The 20,894-nt window shown below is 35.3% G+C and overlaps 1 protein-coding gene across 1 annotated transcript in view; it reads left to right on the top strand.

The window, feature by feature from the left end:
• Nucleotides 1–20,894, top strand: part of UBAC2 (UBA domain containing 2) — a 326,804-nt gene that overhangs the window by 145,533 nt on the left and 160,377 nt on the right. Inside the window, exons 5-6 of the mRNA XM_007501351.3 lie at nucleotides 3,682–3,805; nucleotides 10,685–10,732. Coding sequence (XP_007501413.1) covers nucleotides 3,682–3,805; nucleotides 10,685–10,732 — 172 coding nt within the window. The remainder of the gene's footprint in view (nucleotides 1–3,681; nucleotides 3,806–10,684; nucleotides 10,733–20,894) is intronic.

Below are 20,894 nucleotides of genomic sequence, written 5' to 3' on the forward strand. Positions count from 1 at the left end.
TTGGCAGTAGGTAGATAGATTTGCAGTAATTTTTCATAATAGATGTTTTCTTTGCATCACTTTTCCAGTTTTAATTCCTGAATTAGGTCTTTTGATCAGGGCCGATCTCCAGAGACACTATGTGGTATGATTCATCCCTACATGCTCCAGATCCCCTGAACTTTTGAGCTAATCTTCCTTTCCTGGGATTAGATTCACTAGATCTTTGAGGTTCAGAATGCATGGATGTTTATTTAGAACCTTCTCTGGCATCACAGGACAGTTTATTAGAGACCTTAGAGCTGTTCCAGGTGAATGTTGCAACTCTCCCCGCTACTATTCCCCACCCTGGGGCTTTCTTAGGGGAGGCCTCCACTCTGCCACCTCCTTCATAAAGTTTTATTGGTTACATGGATCCCATTTCTGGTTGTATTGGGAAGCTACCTTGCACTGGTGACTGTTTTAGCCCTTTCCTATTATCTGACTTTTTGTGATGTTCTAGGTTAAAAAGTAACTTACTTTATAGTTCCTCATTGGATTCTTAGTTAATTTAGTCTAGTGTGAATTTTAAGGTTTTGGTTGAGTAGTGATAGATAGTCTGGGAAGAACTCAGGACTTGAAAAGCAGATGGTAAGGTAGAATAATAAGGATTTCAGATTTGATAAGCATGCATGTAGAACATTCTGGATGATGGCAAGATCAGAAGTACGACCATCTGTGTGTAGCTGTGGTGGGATAAAGTTTAGGGTAGGCCATCAAGGGAATAACCAAGTCGGGGATTGGGAGGTTAGGGTATTTGAGGAAGTATCAGTATGTATACTGAAGTCTAAGGGCAAGAGTTGGAAAGGAGAGAAAGACAGTGAGCCAGGCTCCATAAAGAAGGAAACAGTATCTTGGTGGTCTGCAGGGAAGTTACCAGAATCTTGATTGAATGATAAATATGGATTGATTCAACCTCTGAGAAAGAAAGCTTACTAAGTGATAGTAAACAGAGGGATAAGATCAAAGAGAATGACTGTTTATATTATATAGTATTGTATATATATAATGTATATGTTATATACATTGCTATTGCTAAATAAGATAAGGAAATAGTGGAAAATGTGGCATTTTATAAAATTTTCTCTCTGGGAAAACAATTGGCCTCAAATTTTTAAATGCCTTTTTGTTGTTAAGTACTATGTGGTCTATAGTTATATTCATATATGGTATTTGGAATTCAGTCATTTAAAAATTTGCAATCATTATCATCTTAAACTTCTCATAATGAGGTATATGACATGAATTTTGGTCTTTAAGGTTTCTATCAGTATGTTTAGATTGCATCTGAAATACAGCCTCAAAAATTAATCTCACTTAACTGTTAAGTGAATAAAGTCACAATCTGGTGACTAATTTGCCATTGTACGTCAGAAAAGAACCATTTTAAAGTAAGTTCCTCAGAAGATAGATTCTGTTGTAGGAAATTTCAGGTGGAATTGGTTTATAAAAATAGAACTTTAATGTCATTGTTCACAGTACTTTTGGACATTTAAAACTATAGCACTGAAGATACAATTGTGGCAAAAAGATATTCTCTTTAAATTGTAATCTAAAGGAGGAAGCACACAAAAGAATAGCTCTGAAAAGGAGGGGTTAGCTGGGGAACATAAGGGAAATTCCATTGTAACATAGCCAGGCAAGAAATGAGATGTTCAGGGCTTAGCTCCCTCCTTTAAATGGGAACCTTGAATCCATAGTTTCAGCCTCCAATCAGAGGGTCAGATGAAAGTGATAAGATAGAATATCAAGGCTGATCTTGCAAAAGGTGATGAGATTTTCCCAGTAATGAACTTCCTGGGGCTTGTGGGAAAGTCGGAGAAGTTCCAAGTAGTGCACCCAGGAAAAAAATGAAATGTTCTGGGTCTGCATTATCCAGAATTTTCTAAACAATATTGAGTCTTTCCTAAGCATAATTTTGATCATTTCTTTCACCTCTTAGAAGCCTAAAGTGACTCCAGTTACCTTTTATGTCAAATTAAAATTCACAGACATTTATTGCCTCCTTTCACACTGTTTCTCTGTTCTTCTTTCAGTCTTTTCTTCCATGGATTCTTCCCCTCTCAAACCACCTAAACCCATTTTCTATTTCTCAAAAACAACTCACTTCTTATTCCTAATTCTTAAGGTATTTTTCCTGAATTCAGTAAAATTCAATGAACATATTAAGTGCCTGCTGTGTACAAGGTGCCATACCAGTCTCTAGGGGATATGAAGGTGAAAAATAAAACAGACTCTGTCCCTAAAATGACCTTACCCTTCTTTTAGGCTGAGCTGCCACCCATCTCCTCTTAAAAAGTGTCTGACTCATCTTCTCTATGATGACTTTCTTCCTAAGTAAGCCTCTTAGGCTCTCCCATGATTTTGCTAACTATTAAGAACAAGGTTTTTTGTATCTGTGAAGCTTCAATTGGCTGTTTATTTTTTATGGTCTATATACTCAGTTGTATTTGATAGACGTCTTTTATTAGATTTTAACTTTTCAAAGATAGTCTTTATGTATACTTTTGTGATTTCTCTTAGTGAGGATTCCTTCCATGTGGATGAGGAAATTTCATTTCTCTTTAGCACTTCTAGCTACCCAAATATGATTTTAACAGAGAATGCTATATAGTCAGACAAAGGTGTTAGACATGGTTTAGGAGGGTTAAATTAGGTGGCTATATGTGATATTACAATCATATTGTCTATATTGCATTTTACATCATCTTTGTCAGAGGAAAAAGTTATGTGCTATCAGTTGAAGTAGAAAGCTTGGTAATTATCTAGATGCCCTTCTGAACTCAAATTTGTTTGTATCATTTCATGTTTTTTCCTAGTAATTTTAGGTACATTTTTTTGAGCTGCCGATTCATTTCTTTAGCAATGAGTTGTGCACCTGGTCTGTTGAGTTGAGTAATAACCTAGTTCTTTTTTTTTTTCAAATAGGATCTTGAGTGGTGTATTTTTCTCAGTGTCTTTGCCTTTTAACATATTCAGGTCATTGCCTTGGAACACACAGTTTTTACAAACTGCATTTCTTTCATTTATACATCAGTGCATAAAATTCATGAGGCTAAGATGTAAAAGATGAGGAGGGAGTTTTCTACTTTGCTTGTCTTGGTGCAACAATATTTTATTTGAATTAATGCGAGAAACCGTGGGACAAGTAGAAAATATATCAAAAGAGCAGTGGTGAAGTGAGCTCATAGTGCCACAGTCACATTGCTTTACCATACTTTAAGCAGGCCATTGGGTTTGTCCCACTTAGAAGCACTGATCTTTTTGAGATTAAATTATTGTGGATGTTAACTACCACAAAAGAAAATTTGAAATATTTATTTTCCCTTATCTTAATGAAAATAATTATCATCATACTTGGTGACTATTCATTATCCTTCACTAAAATGCTATTTTTGAAGCCATTTATTACTTTCTAATTAAAATATAGTTACTTGGGGGGCTTGTACATATATGAAAATTTATATACACATAAAAGATGACATTTAAAATAGAAATATAAATTTTAAGTTTAGGAAATTAGTCTCTTAAAATAACTTTAGAAAAATTATCATGTTTATAATGTTTTTTAGAAATTGAGATGTTAATGATCTGGCAAAAAAGTAATGTCAGTTCTCTTCTTTTTTTTCAACATGGTAATCACATTTTTGTTTGTTTTCATAGTCTCGGGCCTGTATTTGCTCTGTTTGTACCATTTTACTGCTCCATTCCAAGAGTTCAAGTGACACAAATTCTGGGCCAGTTTTCCATCACAAACAAGACATTGATTTATATATTGGGGCTACAGGTACAGTATGTATTTTTTGTTCATTTTATTTTAATCAGATCTTATTTCATATTTATCTTTCCCCTTCCTCATAACTTTGGCCTTATTAGCCACATTAGATTTTTTAGAGGAAAAGTTATTGAAAAACTACATCAAAGCCTAATAGACACTAGAAACCTTTAATTCTGGTGGCAATTCTGAGAACAGTTTTCACTGTAACTGGATTATATACATTGATACTTAAGGAAAATATTTTTACTTTATAGCACATCAATATGTCAAATACTATCAAATTTGATGTCCAGAAGAAAGTTTTCCATGAGGAACACAGATTAAAAATTTTTTTTTCCACAGTTACATGATTCATGTTTTCTCCCTTCACTCATCCCTCCCCTCTCCTGAAGTTGACAAGCAATAATATATATTATCACTTGAACACATTTCCATATTATTAACTTTTTTTTAAAAGAGCAATCCTTTAAAACCAAAACCCTAAATCATGATGTACTCATTTGAACAAGTGATAAATGACATGTTTTCTTCTGGATTTCTACTCCTACAGTTCTTTCTCTAGATGTGGTTAGTGTTCTTTCTCATAAATTCCTCAGAATTTGTCCTGGATCATTGAATTACTTTTAGAAGCAAAATCAGTTACATTTGATCATCCCACAATGTTGCAGTCTCACACAGATTTTTTTTTTTTACCAATTTGAGCTTTCAGATTTCTCAGATTACTTTGCAAACTGCATAACTTCAGCCAACACATCTCTTATGTCCACTCACTTTTTGTGTGTATTATCTTTAAATTTAAATGTCTTTTGGAGTACTTTAGAAAACTCATCTAAATTCTAAACTTCATTTGCAAACATTAAATGCCTACTGTGTACAAGTCATTTCCCCCCCTTATATGACTTAATTAATTAATAAAGGGGTCTTCCATACACAATGACTTCATTAATCAATTACAGAAAATATATTGGTCATGGCTTGACATTTACCTTTGAGGAGTTTGAGCTAGTCCATTTAAAAGGTTGTTATCGCCATCAACCCTTTTAGTCTAAAATAGCTTAATTTTAGAATGGTTCCAGTTTTCTGTTCTTATCCCTTCTCTTTTTTCTTAGGCCTCTTTGATCATCTAAAATTAATTTTTTCTGTATTGCCTTTTGATACCATGTATAACTTTGACTTTTCAACTTGAAGTTAATGTTTATAATTTTCTTTCCCCCCTTACCCCAGATTTGTGACTAATGTCACTTAAAAGGGCCCATCTTTCTATTTAATCTTCTTCCAGAGTCACTGTTGGGCTTTATCTGTCATCTTCATAGACCTTCTCTTGCCATTTTTCACAACTTACTCTGCAACTCTTCACCTCTATGGATTAACTCCTTTTTTAGCTTTCCTAACATTCTTGTGTAGCTAATAAAAGTTCTGCTTTCCCATGCAAAATTAATTTAAAATTTTAGAAATCTAATCAGAAAGAAATATATTCACTCATTTATTAATTTTTTCTTATGTTTCATGTATTATATGTATATATGTTTATGTATGCACACACATATCATATAATGTATCATATAATATACACATTTACTGCCTTTGGTTTCTGGACTTCAGCCCTTTTCTTGTGAAGATTCTCTCTTATTCATTCTGGAAAAATAACCATAATTGATTAAAGAGTTATTTTAGTTATATTCCTAATGTTAAAGGTAAAATTTTGGGTTGAGACTGACTATATTATTTAGTGGTTGCCAGGGATTTAAATTCTAAATCCCAATGAAATACTCAAGTCAGAATGGAATTTTATGGTGGTTTATTTACAATAGAAGGAAGAAATTAAGAAGGAGAAAGAGGGAAAGGGGTAAAGATCTACTCCAACCTGTCCTGAGTCAGAGAGAGTTCAGAGGCCTCTCAGCCAAGGGGCCTTCCCAGAAGATTAAATCTAGTTCAGCTTCCAGGGAGGAGGCCTCCTCTAAGATGAGGGACCTCCTTGGAGGCTGGAACCTTCAGAAGGGTCAAGGGAAAGGAAAGTCAGCCTTAACACTCACCCTGCGGTCGCCTAAGGGAAGCAGTTTCAGGACCCATGCTTCAGAGCTCCTCCAAGTCAAGTTTTACCACCCAAGTCTGCAAAAGCTCCCCTCACAGGAAGTGATACAAAATATAAAGGCATTTCTTTACATCACTTCCTGTGTCTCACATGTACCAGTGGCGGCTTAAACTTAGCTTAGGATAGCCCAGGGGGTCAGTCGGTTGCTTCTGATTTGTCACTTGCTAGCACACACAGGTCACAGACCATCCTCCCCTACAGTTAATCCTTAAGTGGGGGTGTATACATTCTTGGTTGCTAGAATTCTAAAGACTTAGCAGGGTGGAGTAAATATAAAATTCATACTAAGGAGTTATGTACTTCAGTATTTTAACATTAAGCATATAGAAGGTGGTGTGACATAGTGGATAGATTCTTGTTTTTAAAGTCATAAAGATCTGGGTTCAAATTTTCCCTTTGACTTGACTATCTATATGACACTTACCAAGGGATTTAGTTTCTGCGTGTCTGGCTTATTGAAACCTTTGCAAAGGAAGCAGTCATGGAAGAGATTCTCTTTGTTGACAAAAATCACAAATCCTGCGCGTATATTTCCACAAGCATTAAGGAAAGTTCATTCTCCCTTTATATCCCCTGTGATTTCACCAAATGCATTATTGATCACATAGTCAGTAAAAATATATTTATTGAATAACTGTTAAATAAGGATACTAGACTGAATATAGAATAATATAGAAGAAAAGGGAATTTAAGGTATGGGCCCTGCCCTCAAGGAGTTCATAGTTTAGTTCATAGTTTAGAAGATGATCCAGGGATCATCCATTTAGAACTCAAAGAAACCTTAAAGGTCATGGTTCTCTCATTTAACAGATGATGAAACTGAGGCCCATAAAGATACTTTCTATATGAAGATATATATGGATATTAAAAGATGGAAAAGGTATTCATATCCAGTCTCTCACTAAATACAGCACTTTTATTCCCTGACCACACTGCATCTTTACATGTACTCTATTCTATGAAAAACCATAGTTAAAATACAAGACAGTTTGATAAATGTTAAAAAAGCAATGAGAAGAGCTTTAGGAAGTCAGAGGAAGAGAAAATGCACTGATGAAACAAAAGGCAATGATACATTATATTTAGGCATGAAATCATAATGCTGGAAAGAAGACAAGACTTAATCAAACCCAAGTTGGATGGCTTCACCCACATCTGCCACTGTCCATTGTGTTCTTGTGGGAAAGTAGCTTAACACCTCTGGGTGAGCCTCAGTTTACATAGTTAGCTATAGAATAAGGAAATTTGATTTGATGATATGTAAGAGACTTTAGCATTCATCCTAGGATGGCTCTCATTTTCCTGATAAAGGAACTTAGGCCCAAAGAAAAATGGCCTACTTGCATTCAAATAGCTAGCTAATGGTGAAGCTCTAGTCCACTATTTATTCCATTAAACCACGCTACTTTCCTCTTTCTGTTTTAATATTGAAGTATTTATTAACAAACAGGAGAATGACTAAAAGTTAAGAAGCAACAAAAGCAGGTTGTAATAGAGAATAATCGTGAAATCAGAAAGCCAGGCCTAGAGTCTGGATGTCCAAAATCTGGATTCTAACACTTCCTAACTGTGTGAGCCTGGACAAGACACTTACACCCCCATTGCCTGTGCTCTTCTCCCTTGGAACCAATACACAGTATTGATTCTAACATGGAAGGTAAGGGTTTTGAAAAACAAAACAAAACAACAAAACTCAAGTTATGTGGCTGAAATTCACCCAAATTCATGTTAGCTTAGAAAATCATAAGGTATTTTTATATAGTTTATATATTTTATACAGTTTTTAAATTGGATAAAAATATTATTAAAATAAAATTGTATATAAATATGCTTTGAAAATGCCTATTTGCATTTAAGACTCACTTTTATATATAAAAACTTAATAAGAAATCAAAAGAAGGATTATAGTAGCACATGTATAGGATCTAGAGTATTTCTATCTAAAATTAAATTAACAAACACAAAGTATTAATTGTGTGGGAAGACTTATTGTAGGCACTTAAGAAAATACAAAAGAAGTATTAGATATGGCCCTGGTATCAAGGAGCTTTCAGTCTGATTAGATGAACAATCTGAGTAGAAATACCTTAAAATTTAAACATTAAAAATGTGAAATTCTGAAGGAATAAATAGGTCAGTATAGCAAATCAAAGCTATGTAATATGATGCCTTGTATATCCTAGGGCCGTGCTGGCAAACCTATGGCACATGTGCCAGAGAGGGATGCTTCCCTCCCATTTTTCATCTCAGCTGAGGACATTTCTCACATGATCCACCCCTCTGCCCAGAAGCTCAATGGGAGCACTTCCTCCCTCCCCTGTCTGGAGTAAGGCAGGGCTCACATTTGGGCACTCAGTCTCTAAAAGGTTCATTATCACTATCCTAGGTAGATAATAAATGCTTCTGATAGAATTATCAAATCCACCTTTTTGCATCTATCCTTTATATTTTGTATGTGCTCTTTTCTTAATATATTTGAGAAGGAAGCCTATAAAAATATTTTTCCTGGATAATTCTCAAATGCACATACCACTTTTTTTCCCTTTGAAACAAAAACTTTGCTATCAGAAAACTTATAAAAACTGAACAGTCTTGTCCTTCCTTGGCGGATCAGAGAAGGGATTATATTAAACTTTTTGCCAACTGCTTGCTCCTAGCTGGCAGATAGAGACGAGAAAAAGCTAGTTAATAGTCACTCTTCTAGGGAGGAGGAGAGGAATACTGGGAGAAATTTAGGTAATATAAAAGTGAAAGACCAATTGAGATGTATTTTTTAAAATAACCACTTTTCTCACTCTACTTTGATATCTCTCACTCTTTGTCTTCTAATACTTTAACTTGTTTTACTTTCCATATGCCTCTGGACTAAGATGATTTCCAAGGCCTCTGAGATTTGTGTGATCTAGGGTAATGTTAGTAGTGGGTGAAACTGCTCTCAAGCATTTCCTGGATCTTTTTTCTCTTAAATCAAAGGTGGTTAAGATCCCACCAGGCAACTTGAAGTGAAGAGGAAATCCTAAATGTAAATACCAACTTTTAAGTTATAGATTCTCTTCTTTCCTATTTCCCATACTGGGAATTCTCATTGCAGTTTTTTTTAATAGATAGAAACTTTTGGAAACACAAAGTATAAAATAAATGAAGGAATTGTGAGACCTTGATTCCAATTTATTTTGCCACTGTTCCTCAGAAATTAAGGATAAAAATCTTGGAAAATACTGAAGTGCTGTCATTAGATAGCACTCAAGCACCTCAATGCATTATCTCACCTTGCTCATTTTAGAATGTAAATACAAGTAGAAAAGGGAGGAAAATTATATGAATTAGCTATATTATATAATAAGTATGTTATGACTTAAGACCAAATACTACTTAATCATGGCAATAGACAACAATTAGCTATTTCACTAATTTATAGTTTGGTAGACAAAGATAATTACTTTTTTGGGGTTATTTTTAAATCCTTATCTTCTGTCTTAGAATCAGTACTGAGCATTGGTTCCAAGGGAGAAGAGTGATAAATTCTAGGCAAATGGGGTTAAATGACTTGTGCAGGGTCATACAATGAAGTGTCTGAGACCAGATTTTGTTGATCACAGGTCCTCCCATCTCTAGGCCCGGCTTTCTACCACTTTATTTTTTTATTTGAATTCTGACCTTTCATCTTGGAATCAATACTAAGTATTGGTTCCAAGGAGGAAGAGTGCTAAAGACTTGACAATTCAGTTTAAGTGAATTGCCCATGGTCACACAGCTAGGAAGTGTCTGAGGCCAGATTTGAACCCAGGATTTTTCCATTTCCAGGCCTAACTCCCAATCTACTGAGCCACCTAGCTGTCTTAGCTAATTATTTTTTAAGTGTTTTACTTTAATTAAAACTACTAGTGCCCATGCATAAATAAAAGTTTGCATTTGTTTTCATTAATAAGTTAGAATTTTATATACATCTTCTACTTTTTTTAAATCCTTACCTTACATCTTAGAATAAATACCGTGTATTGGTTCTAAGGCAGAAGGGTGATGAGGGCTAGGCAGTGGGGGTTAAATGACTTGCCCAGAGTCACAAAGCTAGGAAGTGTCTGAGGCCAGATTTGAACCCAGGACCTCCCATCTCTGGGTCTGACTCTTAATCTCTTGACCACTCAGCTGCCCCCAGAATGGAAGTCTCTTGGTTTTTAGATTCTGACTCTTTTTACTATGGGTAATTCTTATAACTACCTTCTTCCCTTGCTTTCCCTTCCTCTTCCCCCTATTACATATCACCTCTTGTCTCTAGGCCTCGCTCTCAATACACTGAGCCACCTAGCTGCCCCCTATACCTTTTTTTTTTTTAAACCCTTACCTTCCGTCTTGGAGTCAATACTGTGTATTGGCTCCAAGGCAGAAGAGTGGTAAGGGCTAGGCAATGGGGGTCAAGTGACTTGCCCAGGGTCACATAGCTGGGAAGTGTCTGAGGCCAGATTTGAACCTAGGACCTCCCATCTCTAGGGCTAGCTCTCAATCCACTGAGCTACCCAGCTGCTCCCTGCCCCCTATATCTTGTACTTTAGAGAAGAGACCTAGGCCCAACCAGCACTTTCTTATGCTAGATTCAAAGAATAAGGTCTTTCTGAAGCCTCAGAAATGATTTAAAATCAATAATTAAGACAGTAATTCATTAGTTTGTTTATTGCTTTCTGATGTAGCACATATTCATTGAAACCAGTTGTCATTACATTAAAATTAGACCTTTAAAAAGTAGATTTATAATATACAGTTGCATTTCTTTTAATATTAGTACTTTTTTTCTTTTATAGCTTTTAACCTCTGGTACCCACATTTGGGTTGTAGCCACAAGTGGACTGGTAAGTGTTTAATTTTCTTTTAATGATTTTCTTGCCTATAAAGCTATTATAGAAAAAATAGAATATCTGAAATTATTTCCACCTTTGCATAAAATTTTCCAATTTGTTTTCATACTTTTTACCTATCAGCTTTTAAAAGATACATTTTATTTATATCTTTTGTTTTTATATTACTGAAGTTTCCCCATATATCCCTCACAAGAGAACCACCCTATATAATAAATTAACCTTCCCTATAAACTTTCAATTCAAATCTGATTCAAATGATTACCAATCTAGATGCTATTACAAACTATTACAAATCTAGAAGCACTGGATTTTAACCTGAACACCAAGTAGACTTGAATATATGCAATCAGTTTTCCAGACAACTAAAATTTAGAACTCTGAATAATGAATGAAAATCTTTAATTTCTAAGGAATAACAATGAAGAAGTTGCATGGTTGTGTCATAAGAATGACTAGCTTTTACATAGCACTTCAAGGTTTGCAAAGTATGTCATAAACCCTGTCAAATTTTATCATGTATTACTTTTTTACTGCTGTAAGTGGAGTCTTGCTATACAACACAAACTCAAGAGTGACATGGGTCTGTAACCTAAGAATTAAGTTCATACTTGAAAATTTTGGTAAAAGATTCCATATTTTACCACATTTTCCCAGGTAATTCCAATGAAAATTGTTAGTGGTTTTTAGTTGTTTATTTTTAAGCTGTTAGCAAGACCACAGAAGTATTGGAATTAGCAGTAGAAAAAGAGTGTGGGAAAGAAAAATGAAGAAGTTTCACTAAGTATTAGAGTTGTTTTTCTCAACGTGGGACACAGTCATGCAGAGGAAAAACATGAGGGTAGAAGGAAAGTCAGATGGGTTGGAAGATTACAGAAGTCTTATCTGTGTCCATGACCAGGCAAGAGGAGGAAGGGGAAGAGTGAGCAATATTGGGGGAATCAGGATTACTCACTGAATTTCCTTAAGATGCCAGAATGTTGGGTTGTTTGTTTGTTTTTTTAAGATAAGTAAGAACATGTCCTATGACAATAGCTCTAATAAAACATAAGATACATTTCTTATTTTACATTATTTGTATGCTGAATGGGGTCCCTAAATAATTGGAAGCACAAAATTGTATTTTACACTAGATCCATGACAATTTCAAAACCCTGGGCAGCTTTGAAGAACAAATTCTGCTAGCCTATCTAATCATGAATTTCTTAGAGAAAAATGTAAGAAAATTTGGGGGATGCCTCGTCCAGGGTATTTTATGAGGGGATGGAAGATGCAAATAGCATACCTACTAGAGAAATTTTAGATTCTCTCTGAAGAGGCCCTTGAGCACCAAAGCCAGAGCCATCAACTTGATTTCCTTTGTGAATGACAATGGAATCTCTTTTGTTCCCTTTCCTCTTCCCATATTGTGACAGTTTTCTCTGGTGTACTTTTGTTTCTTCATCTCTAAGCCCTACTCCTTCCCACCAACCTGTGAAGAATTCAGTGTAGAAAATAAAGTTACCATTTAACTCATTGAATATCCAATACTGATATATGTGTATGTATATATGTATATGTATATGTACACATATTTTTAAATATCTGTTTTTGTATTGCTAGATTTTTCCTTATATCAAAGAATTATAAAAGGGAAAAGAAAAAGAGGAAGAAAATTTAAAATTCCATAATATCAGTCAAGACAACAATGTCCTATTTGGTATGGACCCACCACTCCTACAGAATAGCAGATGAGTTATCTTCTAATTCTCTTCTTTGGGGCCAAGCTTGTTCTTTTTAATTAACATGTGGTGCAGTAGAGTGCTGGATATGTAGCCAGGCTGACCTGAGTCATATCCAGCCTCTGCGTGATCATGGGCAAGTTACTTAATCTTTTCCTGCCTCAGGTTCCTCAGTGATAAAATAAAGACAATATTATCTACCTCCTGGTGTTGTGAGGATCAGATGAGAATAGTATTTGTAAAGTGCTTAGACGGTATCTGATACAAAGAAGGTTCTTAATTAAGTACTTCTGTCCTTTCTCTCTTTGCCCTCCCTTCTTCCTTCTTAAACCCCAGAAATTCAGGTAACTTTTTAGTGGGTTTGATACTGAGCTGTTTGTCATAACACCTACTGTAAAATGTTCTGAACCCATTGAGAGAACTGAGACCAACCCAGAGTATCTGTAATCCTTAAGTCTTTGGTTGATTTAGTCCTTCAGACCTGGAGGTTGATCTAATGAGACAGTTTGCCAAAGCTCATCTTAGTCTAATACAATCTTAATTTGAATACCTGGATTGACTAGATTTATTGAGTAAACACTGGCAAGGTCCTTAACAGATCTACTGACACTACCTACTAAGGAGAGTTTATAGCTTTAAAAATGAAAATTAAACTGACCACTTCACCATGTTCTTTTCTTTTAAAATGTTCTGGCAAGGGGGTAGCTGGGTGGTTCAGTGGATTGAGTGCCAGGCTTAGAAATGGAAGGTCCTGAGTTCAAATTTGACATTTCCTGGCTGTATGATACTGAGCAAACCACTTAACTTACATTGTCTTGTCTTTACCACTCTTCTGCTTTGGAACCAGTACACAGTATTGATTCTAAAATGGAAGGTATGATTTTGAAAAACATGTCCTGGCAGTCACATTTAGGGTACAAGAATTCAAGTGGGTTAAGAATTGAGAAATTTCTCATGAGGTACATATATATGTGTTTGTGTCCAGCCTAAGTTTGCCACCTTTCAATAGGCAAATTCTTTTGGGAACTATAGCAGTCATTTTTCTAAGACATTCCTTTTCTGTTAAGATTTCACTTTTCATATTTCTCTTTCTATTATTATGTATATTTGTAGTCTTTCTTATTTGAAATGCAAATGCTACAGTCTCAGCCCTTTATTTCATTACGTTTCTAGTATCAAAAATACTTGTTGTACTGAAAAAGGAAGTACCCAAGTCATAAAATCCTTTTTATATAAATCTAGCTATTGAATAGGGTGCTGAAAAAGTTTTAGTGCAGAAATAAATTTCCTTAACTCTTAACATTTTATCTGGTTTGTAGATTTGTTCAAGAAATATTTTCGGAACCCCTGCAATGAGTGATGATATGTCTATTTCATGAATGATAATTATTGTTTGCTCCAATCTTAATACAGTTTAAAAGCTACAAATCACTTGTTGTTCTGGAGCTTCATCCAGAGAACTCTGGTTCTCTGGTTTATGATAGCCAATGTAATTTGGTATTAGTTCAGAGTGATTGCATGAAGAAATAAAAAATCACTGTGAAAAAAGTGGTCCATGAGATACTGACTTCCATGAAATATTAAAAGCCACAGTGTTACTGCTCCAGATGTTTTTTGCACAACATATTTTCTCCTCCCATATATGACTAATAACTTCCCTTTTTGTGTACTAACGAAAGTATAATGCTTTACTACAGAAAATAGAAATGAAGATTGATGTTTGGGGAAATCTACTGATAATATTTTACTTCTTAGCCTTAAGAAATAAAAATGTAAATCACATCAGCTTGTATTTGTTAAAGAGAGGACTTCAGAACTGGCAAATGTTTAGGTGTGGATGTGTATATATAAAGATCTATATACATACACACATATGAATATATATAAAATGCCTTTTAGGCTGAAACATAAAACATGAGTCATTTATCCACTACCATAGAAACCAAAAGATTTACTGCCACTTCTCTTAAAACTTGGCAGCTTTGGGTTCATTTTAGTTAAATATTTCCTTTCCAAACTAGCTTTTCTTTTTCCATATGTGTGCCACTCATTCTTACTTGTCTATATTTCTCAATATATAATATTTAAACCTCACTCATTGAAAGAAGAGATTGATGAATTGCATCAGTATTATACTAAGCAGGAGTCCACTTTCTGTCTTTAATAACAACTGAAGAAAGAATGGAAACTGAATAATGCTTTAGAATTGAAGGAGAACATGGTTTTCATCTTAGCCAGAATAGTAATGGGCCAGTCTCCCTTAGGAATACTGTCACTCTCTAGTTATGCTCTCAATTAGTGAGATTTTAGCTTACATATGAAAAAGGATAAAGGGAACTTTGGTTGCCATCAAGGCCTGCTGTTGAGTTTGTTCATATGTGCTAACTACAAATCTTTTTTACCCAATTCTTCCTTTTGTAGTTCTGGGTTTGATATGATTTTCAACCACTTTTCCTTGACAGTAGTTCTATGTTGGAAATATATCTGCCCTTATATTAGTTGTGAAGTTTTAATTGAAAAGCTTGGTTATTGAACATAATAGATGCTTTAGTCAGGCAGGTGGTTCAAGATTTTTAGATTCAATTGTTCTCGAAGATATTAGTTTTCCCTGATTTACCTATGTTAATGGACCTCCTTTTACTTTCTTTAAGGAAGGAAGTCTAGAAATTGAGGCCATTTTTCATAAACATAAAATGTCACTGATTTTATTTTATTGAAAGTATTTCCTCTTTAAATAGCACAATTATTCTGTATTAATATTCTCTGTTCTTAACAGAAAACTTTAGTCTTCCTTTAGAATTTTACTTGGCTCTTTTTTTATAGTATTATTTAGAAAAACTTGAAGATATTTCCACTTCTTCATTTTCTGTGTTCTTTAAGATCATAATAATATTAATTCCCATAGAGATGTCTCTTTATTTACCTTACTACCTTAGGAACCCTGAGACTCGAGTTTTTTAAAAATAGTGAGTGACCTGAATATTCTCACTATGTGATTATTAGCATCAGAATTCCCACATTCCTTGTTCAAAATAATTGAAGGAGGGTAACCAGTTATTAAAATATCTTCCTGAAAGTTTTGTTTTATTCTATTTTTTCATTTTACTCCTAAATAGAGCAAGAAAAGTATTTTTTTTTTAAAAGCAGTGCAACATTTTGTATCCAGAGTAAGGCAACCAGAATAATGAATCACTTCAAATCTTTGTCACATAAGGATTGTTTGAGGGATCAAGGAGGTATTGTCCAAAGAAGAGAAAATTCAGTAGATATGATATCAAAGTATTTGATGGGTTTCCAGTCCTTCCTTCTCTCTGTTGCTGGCACATCATCTATATTGTACCACCCCTCACTGTAGGTATTCCTCAAAACTCTCTTATAGGCCCTCTTCTTTCTTTAAATGCTTTAAAAGATCCTTGTGGGGAGGGATTGTTTCTCTTTTGTCTTTGTTTCTTTGCCATTTAGCACATTGCTAGCACATAGTGGACACTTAATAAGTGCTAGTTGATTTCACTTGATTACTCACAAATCCTATATATATCCAACACCATTCTCACTTCTTAGCTTTTCAGTCCATTATCAGCAACTGCTTGATGGGCCTTTGAAACTGGGTATCCTGAAGACATCTCAGTCTTGGCATGTCTAAAATAGAATTTAGGGTTTTCCCCCCCAAAACCTCTATCTCTCTTCCAAACTATTTTTGTTAAAGAAGCTATCATTCAGAGCCTGAAAGAATGATAGCTTCTTTATTCTCAGCTTCACATCCTCCCTTCTTCCACATAACCCATCAGTTGCCAGATCATGTCTTTTTTACCTACACAACATCATTCACATCCAGCTTCTCTTTAGCCACCACCTTAGTGAGGGTCCTCATCATCTCTTGCTTAGACCAGAAGTTTTAAACACATAGCCCACATATAGCCCATAATACCCCCAAATAAAGTCCAAAACAGATGAAAACATAGTTCCTAACTGATTTTATTGTGTTGCTGTATTAATTAAAAATGTGCGTATGTATGTGGTTTTTTAAGGCAATATGTGACCTGCAGGGATTCTTATGCCTAGTTCAGTGACCCCCATTTCTTTCTGATTTTGACACCCCTGAACTAGACTCATGCATTGGCTTCTAATTAAGCTCCCTGCTTCTGTCATCTGCCCCCTCCATTCCAGTCCTCTGCCTAGTTGGCAAAGTGTAGATCTGGCCGTCACTCCCTGAGTCCATAAAGTCTACTACTAGGGAAAAAACATCAACTCTTCTGTGTGGCTTTCAAAGCTCCTTATGACTTGGCTCTAACATTTGTATCCAGCCTTATTATACACTACTCCATTTGCTCTACTCTGATCAGTCAGACTGGCCTTTTTCCTGTTTTTAACTCGGACAATTTCATTTCCTCTGTCCTTGCCTTTGAGTTGAGCAACCCTTACACCTAGAAAGAGGTCCCTCATTGCTGTTTCATTGAATTCCTCCCTTCATTTGAGGTGGAGCTCAATTATCATCTTCTTTTCTCATTTCCCCAGACTAGTACTTTATCCTCATGTCTTTGGTTAAATCCACAAGAATTTATTTACATTATTTTTATCTTTTTTTTTCCTTAGATGTATACACATTGTCTCTCCTGCTAGAATGTGAGCTCATTAAAAGTAGGGATTGATGGGGCAGCTAAGGGGCTTAGTGGTTTGAGAGGTAGGCCTTGAGATGGAAGGTCCTGGGTTCAAATCAGATCTTAAATATTTCCTGTGACCCTGGGCAAGTCACTTAACTACCTTTGAACTACCATTGCCTAGCTGATACTACTCTTGTGCTTTGGAACCAATATACATTATTGATTTTAAGGTAGAAGGTAAGGATTTATATTTTTTAAGTAGGGATTGATTATTTTATTCTTTGTATCTCTAGTGATTACGTGGTGCTTAACACCCAGTAGCTAATTAGTAAATGCTTATTGATCAGTTGTGTCAGAGATAGATTAGATTTGTTCTGTTTGGTTCCTGAAGATGGAATGAAGAGCACTGATAAATGAGAAGAAGCTACAAAGAGACAAATTGAGATTTGATGTCAAGAAGACTTTTTTTTAACAATCCCAAAATATCTTGTTCTGCCTTGGGAGGTTATAGGCATCCCCCTTATTGAAAGTCTTCAAGCAAAGGCTGAATGACCACTTGTTAGGTGTGTTATACCCAAGAATTCCTTTCAATTATGGGTGGGCCAAGGCAACTACTTCCAACTCTAAAATTCTGTGCAGTAATTAGATTGTCTTGGAACCACTAGAAACTATTCTAATAAGACAGCAGCAAATTGCTGAACCTGATGTTAAAATCTATTCCTTTCTTCTGGCTGGGCTAACTGACACAGCAAGAAAAAAGAAGATATCCTTTTATATATTGGTCATTTGGGGTGGCAGGTATGTGCATGATGCACTGATTTGTGCATTCAATCAATGGAGTGAATGGCTAGTGGGAAGCTCTCTACCAGTGCTACTCTTCTGCATCTGAAAGTCAATGAGAGTTGCTGAGGATACCAAAATGTTAAGTGACTCATCCAGTTCTCCACAGCTTGTATGTATAAGAGGACAGACTTGGACCCTGGCTTTCCTTACTGTTATGTTGGCTTTCTCTCCACTGTGCTGCTATGCCTCAGTGTATGAAGCCCTATGGGAAAAATAGAGGATTAGAGGCCACCTTATCATCATTTACCTGAATTCTTATAAGACTACATAAAAGTGGAGGCAAATACGAATTGCTTTTCTACCTCCTCCCTCCTTTTCCTGCTGCATTGGATAGTGCCCAACATTCTCTGTACCATAAGACCAGGACTAGAATAATATTATTCATTCACTGATGGTTTACAAAGTGTTTTCATTACAGTGATTTCATGAGGTAAGTAATACACATGCGATTATTCTTTTTTTATAGATGAGGAAATTGAAATTCAGAAAAAAATAGGTAACTTGGCTTGAGATCCCATAGCTTTAAGTAGCAGAGCCAAGATTTAGTCCCTAGCCTTATGCTCTTACTCTAGAATTGGCATATTGTGGCTAGTAGCAGAATCTTATACATTGGATATTTGGATGAATGGGTGAATGAATGAAGAAACATTTAATAAATATTTGCTGTGTGCCAGGCACTGTGCCATATTCTGGACATACAAATACAACAGTCCTTGCTTTCTGGAGGTTTATTTTCTAAAAAGAGATAACATTCAGGGGAGTGTTGGCCTAGAAAGAGGCCACTACAGGAACACTAGGAAGTCACAAGAATGATTGGAGCATTAGAACAGTGAATTACCATCCCCTTTGTAGAAGCTATGGCAGTATTCATTACTCAGTGTTCCCAAAGGAAGAAACCAAAAGCAGAGTGTGAAGGGAAGGGAATGCAAATCCCCATTTATAGAGTGCCTGCTATATTCTAGGCACTGTGCTAAACACATCATAAATATGATCTCATTTGATCCTGACAATGGCTCTGTGAGGTATAAGGATGATATTAGAAAATAAGTATTGTTTTTATTAGTTTAGAGATAAAAAGTAGAGTGCTGGCTTGAGAAAAGAATTGGAGTTTGAAGCAGAGCTGAGAGAGCATGTTCATTTCAGATGTTAACAGTTATAACCATTTTTCAGTGTCAATTACTCTGGCAGATGGGAGTTGGTATCTGGCAGTTGGCAGAGACACACTGTCAGAGACTCTCTCTCAGGGCTGGAGGAGGTAACATCTTTGCCTCTCTCTCTGTCTGAGGGAAAGATCTGAAAGAGCTCAGTGTTTTCCTTTCCCAACTTGGGAAACACTATTGAATATCTATTGTGGTTTTTATAGATTGTTTAACTCTGAGAAGACCAAAGAAAAACCTGGTCTTTGATATGGACTTTGAGTCTGTTAAGACTCAGAATCCTAACTTGATTCTTGTTGAGACTCAACCAGATAGCTTTTGCTATTTTATAATTTGAAGGTGAAGTTAAGATTTATAAGGATAATAGTAGTAGTTGTGTTTATTTAGATAGTATAAATTTGGGTTAGTCAGATCAAGGAGGATTAGTGTAGCCTGTGAAACACAGGAGAAGCAGTTCCTTGCAGAACCTGGGAGTTTATATGGGTGGATTTAGAATACCTTAGAATTAGAAATCTTTTATTTATCTCTCTCTCTCTCTATATATATATATATATTTCAATAAATATTTTATTTTTATAATAAGAGTCTCTTTAGCTTCCTTGTGCCTGACCCTGAAGGGAAGTTCACATTTGAGCTTCACTTCATCACTGAGGAAACTTTTAATTACATCTATCAAAAGTATATGAACAGTTTTGAACCTATATTGAACAGTTTTTCCATCTAAAATTTTATTTTTACAACTAACCAATTTATTTTTACAGTTGTAAATACTATTATACCTGTTTTACAGTTGAAGAAAATGAGGCAGAGACGTATGACCCTATGGTTCACTATTTTTACCTTTGTGCTATCTCTTATAATTTAAATCCATTTTCCCATTGGCCTTTTATTGCTCATGCCTTTCAGAACCTAACGTTGAATTACAGCATTCATCTACCTTCTTCATTCCTGCTGGAGGAAGATATGAAACTCTACTGCCTGGGACAATTCTATCTAATCTCTTTTGGATCCTTATTGTGGAACAACAATCCCTTTATTCTTCTTTGATTATTTTCTCATTGTATTCCCCACCTTTTATATTCTAAATCTTCTTTTCTAGTCTCAAACAACTATTCAGTCCCTCTGCTTTCCCTCCTATCATGTCTTCAGTTTATACTTGATTAAGAACATAGAAGCCATTTTTGACACAGATTCCTTCCTGTCCTTTATCCTATGGCTCAAAAGCCCTCGATATCCTTCCCCATTCTTGCCTTTAGTCCATTCTCTGATGCACAAATCATCTTTTTTTCCTTGCCCAGGTCATTTCTGTTCTTGATTCTTTGACTACATTTCCTCCCACATCCTCCAGGATCTTGCCACTTCAATACTCATGGCTCTTCTCCCTCCCCATTTCAATCTCTCATTATCCAGAGGCTCCTTTCTTGTCATCAGAAAAACATGATCAGATCTCCTTTATGCTCAAAAACCTTTCACTTACACTTCACATTCCCTCAATATCTTTTATTTCCAATTATGTTGCTTCTTCCTCACCTCTCACTCACTTTTTAATAAACTTGCAATCTGGTTTCCAGTTCAACTACCCACCTAAAATTATTTTTTTCAAAGTTATTAATAATCCCTTTCAAAGTACTTACATTTTTTTTTATTTTATCATCTTATCATCAACCAATCTTTTCATATATACTAAGAACAAAAAAGGATTGTCTACAAAACTATAAACTTCTTTTGTTCCTATCTATAGTTTCCCTTTGAAAAGTATATTTTAGATTTAACAAGATAATAACAAAATTCACTTTGGTTTTCTCTTCTTAACTTCTTTTTCTTTCCTTTTGTA

This window comes from Monodelphis domestica, chromosome 8, assembly GCF_027887165.1.
Source record: "Monodelphis domestica isolate mMonDom1 chromosome 8, mMonDom1.pri, whole genome shotgun sequence".
Classification (NCBI taxonomy): Eukaryota; Metazoa; Chordata; class Mammalia; order Didelphimorphia; family Didelphidae; genus Monodelphis; species Monodelphis domestica.